The sequence below is a fragment of the Rhagoletis zephyria genome, unplaced genomic scaffold, assembly GCF_001687245.7.
Source record: "Rhagoletis zephyria isolate East Lansing unplaced genomic scaffold, Rhagoletis_zephyria_1.1 Rzeph_scaffold_01488, whole genome shotgun sequence".
Classification (NCBI taxonomy): domain Eukaryota; kingdom Metazoa; phylum Arthropoda; class Insecta; order Diptera; family Tephritidae; genus Rhagoletis; species Rhagoletis zephyria.
The window spans coordinates 66267-73663 of record NW_016158572.1 but is presented as its reverse complement, the minus strand read 5'-3'; the positions used below and the strand labels follow the sequence as shown (position 1 = coordinate 73663).

The window sequence follows — 7397 nt, the reverse complement described above, 5'->3', positions numbered from 1 at the left end:
TTGGAAGTACATATGTTTGTCTGTAAATACATATGTACATATGAACATAAATATGCATTATAAGATTATAAATCACATTACAAATATGGCTTTGCTTCTTACAAAATATGTAACGTCAGTACTAAAATACTCCCACTTCGGATTATAAAGGTATAACTACGGTGATTACAATTACTTTTGAAATACTGCATATTATATCACAAAATTTGTCGGTTGAATTGCAAGTAATCTTTTTGTAGTTTAAGTAAAAATTTTAAGTGCCAATACATCAGTATGGCTGTATTCTTAAACGCATCAAACTTACTTGAAAAAATAATATTATCAAAATGAAATTACGAGTATGAAGTTCGTAGTGAATGGAAAAATAAAAAAATATCGAAAGAAAGTTGAATTAATAAGAACTTATACACATGCATGTGTAGCTACAGCATTATAAGAATTGTATTTCTGCTTCTGTTTCCTTCTCTTGGAATCTGAGTACAAGTTTATATATTTCTGTTTTAAATTCGACAGCTAATGCAGGGAACTTTGTGAGCCACTCGCGTCCATTTGCTGTAACGAAACTGCCTATGTCATCCCAAATATCCGACTTGGAAGCTTCCTCCGTGGTCTCCAAAGCGCGTTCTACTACTTTAATATACGACGAATCGTCATTACGGCGTCGTTTCGCGACAATAGTTGGTGTCTGAGTGTTCTCATTTTCATCAATGGTATCCAAAGTACCCAAGTCATACAAGGAAACGAAATTAGTAATACAATAGAACAAAATATGTGTACTGTAAATGATGCATACATACTTCTGATAAATTTGAAATTGTTGGTGCCTCCAATCGCAAAGTCGGTTCTAGAAACTTTAACAAATGGAAGATTTGTGGTGGTTGCTTGGTAGAAGCTCCTTGTCCCCTCTTTGTTGAATTCATTTTGTTTAAAGTTGTCTGTAATAAACATAGATAGCAGGTATGCTTTTAAACAATGAAATATAAAATGTCTCGGACCGTGGATACATACCCGGAAGGAGCAACGCAAACTGTTCCACTTGTTTTTTTATTTCGGACGGTACCATCTTCATTTCGCCAGCTATCTCCTTCCAGAGCGCCTCCCGTAAATTTCGATCCTTATAAGTTGTAGTAAGAATATTCCAGGTTCCTTCTCTTAGCTGTACGTGCTCGTTCAATTTCTCCGTCTCGCGCTTGTCCATTTTTCTTCGAGTTTCCGGATTCTCTTGCTGGTCTGCTATCATGGGATGCAGATGCGATGATTTCGTAGCTTTCTTCCTTTACTGGTAATTACAGTATTGCAATTCAAACAGAAAATATAGTTTTTATTAAAAGAACAAACACTTACCAATGTATTGCAAAAATAGCACAATTAGTATCTCACTGCTGCTTTGTATGTTTATTCTTAAAAAATGCGGGAAAATGTCAACAGGTTGTCAATTTGATTTGTGATGCCATTTGACAATATTTTGATTGACAAGCACAGACTGTGGTGTTTCCACTGAGTTGCCTGTTTCTGTTATTAAAACTTTTGTCATAGATTGACAAAAGATGGCAATGGCACCAAATGGCAAGCGTTTCCATTAATTTGACAAAATGTGCCATTGAATTTGACATAGCGAAAACCGGCCATTATGCTAATTTCCTGAAAATTGACATAGCCACATATGTTATCAGTACCGTACTTATGGCGAAAAGTGGTAAATATTGGAAAAGGGGGCGTGGCACCACCTATACAAACTAAAATTCTGATATCGCCTTTCACTGGAACCACTTATGCTAACGACCTAAAATAATATATGCTATCAAAACCGTACTTACGGCGAAAAGTGGTAGATTTTGGAAGAGGGCATGACACCTCCCATACAAACTGAAACCTCATAGCGCTTATCCCTAAAACTGCTAATGCTAACGTCCTGAAATTTGACACAGGAACATATGTTATCTATACTGTACTTCCGCGAAAAGTTGTAGATTTTGTAAAAGGGGGCGTGGTATATAAACTGAAATTCTCATATAATTTTTCTTTGGAACCGCTTATGCTAACGCCCTGAAATTTGACACAGCTATTAACGCTATCAATAACGTGCTTATGACGACAAGTGGTAGGTATTGAAAACCTCCCATACAAAGTGAACTTCTTATTTCGCTAAATCTGTGTAACCGCGTATGCTATCGTTCTGAAATTTGACACAGCTGCATATGTTATGATTACCGAACTTATGGCGAAAAGTTATGCGTATTCGAAAGGAGGATGAGGCACCTCGCATACAAAATGTAATTTCCTCGCTTATATCTGGAACCACTTATTCAATTTCTAAGTTCCGAACCCGCCCACCCCGAAGTTTTTCATAATTGTACCGCGGGCTCGTGGGCCCCGAAATTTATCTCTAAAAAAATCACATGTCTTTTAAATTAATTTTAAATAAAAAAAAAAACATGTATAAAAAACGAGCATCCTCTGATTATCTCAATAAAACATAAGAAGTGCCAATTTTATACAACTTTTTCAAGGAAGATTTTCTCAATTTGCAGAGGTTGAGGTTTTATCGGGAGTATCGGGAAAAGATTTTGGTCCCGTTACGTCCGTAAAATTTTTACAGACCATCCCGATACCGCCCATCCCGGCCATTTTGAAATCGGTACCGTGGGTCCCGCGGGTCCCGATATCCCGCGCCCACCTCTAATTGAGATCTATCCTTAAAATTTATGGTCAGATTTGCTGCATCTTTAGAACACATAATAACAATATAAAATTTGGTGCAACGGTAGCCCAATCGTGTGATGCAAAAATATTGGGCTTTAGGCTCAATCTTGACAAAACCCCGTGTAAAATTGCCGTTAGAGAAGGAAATATTATATTTTGTTTTACAGCTTCGAGTTACTTAACCTCCACCGATTCTTATAAAAAGAAAGAGGAGTCCATGCAGACGTTGACAATTTAGATTTAACGTTCCATGGGGCTCTCAGACCAATATAGTCTGAATTGGTATTTGTTTAACATATTAGTCAGTGAGGAACCGTTAGGTATCTCATCAGTACGTACAATTACATATGTATGTATGCACAGTTTTTATAAATGAAAATTGGGGTTTCTTTCTCGGTATAGTTTCGAAAGCTACTAAATTGTAAATTCGCTATAAATTTTGTTGGTAGGGGTGGTAGGTGGCACCCTTTTAAAAAAATATATCCTTACTGCACATCCAGAGGCCAAACCCTTTCATTTGACACTTCATTTTTGAAAATCGGGAGAACGGTGTAAATATCATAATTTTAAACCCAATAAAAAAATATGTCCTTACTGCACATCTAGAGGCCAAGCCCTTTCATTTGACACCTCATTTTTGAAAATCGGGAGAACGGTGTAAATATCATAATTTTAAACCCAATAAAAAAATATGTCCTTACTGCACATCTAGAGGCCAAGCCCTTTCATTTGACACCTCATTTTTGAAAATCGAATGAACGGTGCAAATCTTATGCAATTAACAAAATTGCCTTCACATGGAATAGTATCTCCATCCACACCAGCTTTCCGCGAATATTTGCCGCAGCATTTACATTCACCTATGAACGAGAACGACAGCAGTGAACCTTCGCGAACGCATTTTTTTTATTTTTTTTTCGTCTCTCGGGACGTTTATTTCAAGGCGAATATGGTTTACGTCTTCTCATAATAATTATATAGGCTTTTTATTTTATTTCGTCTCTTGGGACGTTTATTTCAAGACGAATATGATTTACGTCCTCTCATAATAATTATATGGGATTTTTATTTTTGTCGTCTCTCTGGACGTTTATTTCAAGACGAATATTATATACGTCTTCTCATAATAATTATATGGGCTTTTTATTTTTTTCGTCTCTCGGGACGTTTATTTTAAGACGAATATGATCTACGCCTTCTCATAATAATTATTTGGGCTTTTTATTTATTTCGTCTCTGGGGACGTTTATTTCAAGACGAATATGATTTACGTCCCACGTTTTTCTTAATGTAATTGGTACACTTACAGCCGATTTCACGAAATTTTTTAATTGCTGTTTAATTTCAATTTAAATTTTTATTAAATTTTGCATTTAAGTTTTACTCCTTTCACCAATACACATTTGGCCTAATTAAATTTTTCTGGCATAAATGAACTAATGCAGCTTCGAAGTTGAAATTTGGCGAAGTAAATCGCCACGTAAATGCCGTGATGAGATGACCAAATTTTGGACCATCGGGTTACACCCACCTTCACCGCCCATACAAGAAGTGAGTAAATCGTATACGTATNTGTGGCCTAATTAAATTTTTCTGGCATAAATGAACTAATGCAGCTTCGAAGTTGAAATTTGGCGAAGTAAATCGCCACGTAAATGCCGTGATGAGATGACCAAATTTTGGACCATCGGGTTACACCCACCTTCACCGCCCATACAAGAAGTGAGTAAATCGTATACGTATTTATATAAATTAAGGTTGCAAAAGTGGTGTAACACATTTACTCAAAAACCTCTGGACCGATTTTGACGAAATTTTCACATAAGACATATATATTTGGAGAAGGTGTAAATTATGTTAGTTTGCTATCCGGTAAATACCTATTAAAAAATTAATTCAATTAAGTTAAATTAATTACTTCAATATCGAAATGGTGTTGAAAAGGATTTATTTCTAAGCAACATGTGGGAGGGTTGCCATCTGTTTTAAAAATTCAATTAAACATGAACATGGGAATTAGGTAACTGGAATACGTACCACAATATGGGTGTCAGGCGAGGTTGGTTGTAGTCTAAAAATGTGTACACGAAAGCGTCAGAAAAAATTGGTTTAAGAAAGTTTACCTTTTAAAATTTGTTGATGAGGGTTGCCAACTATTTAATTATTTAATAACTTTAATGAGTTACCACAATATGGATATCAATCGAAAGAGTTTTGAAATGCTTCATTTCTAAACTACAGGTAGGAGGGTCGCCATCTGTTTAAAGAGTCAAACTGAGCTTGAATTAAGGGAATTAGGTAATTTAGATATGTATCACAATCGGCATCAGACGAAAGAGCGGGAAGCTTTTAGTTTGAAAATAATATTTTGACGTGGGTTGCCAACTATTTGAAAATTCTAATTTAATTTAAATAATCATAAATTATAAGATATATTAAAATATGGATGACAAACGTAAGGGTGCAATGAAACCTTTAGTTCGAAGATTTAAACTTTGCCTTTCCCCGTCTCCAGTGGCAAGTACATATTTCCAAACTCGATTAAGAAATTTCACATCAATTATTTGAATTTCACTTTTTAAACAGGTGGCAACCGTATTATATATAGTTAAAAAATAAAATAATTTTACAATAATAATTAAAATAATTGGATTGACACCCATATGCTATAACCCATATAACTTTTTAAATAACTTTAATATTTTGAATTTAATTTCTACTACATTGCAACCCTTTTCTGAAAACTAAATCCTATTGCACTTCTACATACCAATCTCTTCAATTCTCCGTGCAGATCTGGTGACGGTGGGTTAAATATTTTACGTAAACATCTCCGAACTCGATTATTTGCATTTGATTTTCTAACATCTGGCAACCCTTTCCAAAGAACCAAAAATGCGTAAAAGCAAGCCCTTTAATATATATCGTCGTTTAAAGTACAACCCCGCGTATCGTCATTCTGCAAAACCGCGTAACTGACATTGGCTGCCAAAAATTGGATTTGCTCACACAAGCTCTTGGCTCAATCCTTATCCATTCGTCCGGAAATATATTAGCCAGAAATGCGATTGCTTTATTAAAAACGAGAACCATTTTTAAATATGAGTGTTTCTACGCTCTAGAAAATAATTTCTACAACTTCACATACGCGGTTTTGCATTTTGCTGATACGCGGTTTTGCATTTTGTTGATACGCGGTTTTGCACTTTAAACGACGATATATTTATAAATAAATATATTTAACGCTTTAAGGGCCGTTAACGTATCTGTGTTGAGCTATAGTTTATTTATGTATTTCATTCATTAGTTAAACTTAACTACAGAAAATTCCATAAAATTACTTCAAAATAGATAAGTTAACGGCCCTAAATCTCCGAACTCGATAAATAAGTTTTAATTCAATAAAAGTCCCATATGATTATTATGAGAAGACGTAAATCATATTCGTCTTGAAATAAACTTCCCCAGAGACGAAAAATAAATAAAAAGCCCATAAAATTATTATCAGAAGACGTAAATCATATTCGTCTTGAAATAAACTTCCCCAGAGACGAAAAATAAATAAAAAGCCCATAAAATTATTATCAGAAGACGTAAATCATATTCGTCTTGAAATAAACGTCCCGAGAGACGAAAAAAAATAAAAAGCCCATATAATTATTACGAGAAGACGAAAATAATGTTCGTCTTGAAATAATCGTCCCGAGACGAAAAAAATTAAAATCCCATATAATTATAATGAGAGGACGTAAATAATATTCGTCTTGAAATAAACGTCCGGAGAGACGAAAAAAATAAAAGGCCCATATAATTATTATGAGAAGACGTTAATCATATTCGTCTTGAAACAAACGTCCCGAGAGACGAAAAAAAAATAAAAAGCCCATAATAATTATTATGAGAAGACGTAAATAATGTTCGTCTTGAAATAATCGTCCCGCGAGACGAAAACAACTTTTCCATTGTGCAGTAATAATTATAGAGCAATATTTAATTTTATTTCTTATAATCGTTATAGTCTCTGGCAGCTACATATATGAACGCACGCTGTTTGGTCCACCAATATATACGCGTACGAACAATAGTGGAAATTTTCTCTACCTAAAGCTGAAATTACTCAAGAACGTAAACCTACCGGTACGTAATCCCGAGTCAGCTGACACGATCTGTCTTACCAGAGCGCCATGTAAATGAAATCTCAACACCGCAGAATTTTTCTGTAGTTGTAGCCCGTAGCGCAGAAATCTGCGGAATTTAGATTTTTCCGTGTCAGCTGATTTCTTCCTTCTATAGATGGTTGCCACTTCGTCAGTTTCGCAAATGGTAAAAAAGGTATAATTTCCTATTCAAAATACGTTTAAAATATTTGAAATTTACTATTGAATAAAGTTTTTTGTTGAAAACTAATTAGTTTATATTTAGCTACGATCTATTATAGCACGAAAAATTGTAGTTGAAAAGGTAAGTTTATGAAAAGGCATTGATGAGTGGCAACACTGTAGTAAGCAACACTGAGGGCTCCAGTAATCGACAAAATTCTGCGTATACAGACTGCGTTTAAGTATACGTTCTGCGTTCTTGACTAATTTCAGCTTAACATTCGCGAACGCGAACCATCTGGACTGGTTTTATGCTTCTCGTTCGCGAAGGAGAATCAATACAGAATATTTTATCAGTGTTGCCAGCTTTTGATT

General features: G+C 34.9%; 1 protein-coding gene across 1 annotated transcript; it reads right to left on the bottom strand.

Moving 5' to 3' along the window:
* Positions 1-415: 415 nt before the first annotated feature.
* Positions 416-1310, bottom strand: LOC108364193 (uncharacterized). The gene is made up of 2 exons (XM_017617786.1): positions 1009-1310; positions 416-935 (listed from the first exon to the last, which is right to left on the bottom strand). The coding sequence occupies exons 1-2, from the start codon at positions 1238-1240 to the stop codon at positions 628-630; spliced, it is 540 nt and encodes a 179-aa protein (XP_017473275.1). The 5' UTR covers positions 1241-1310; the 3' UTR covers positions 416-627.
* Positions 1311-7397: the final 6087 nt, after the last annotated feature.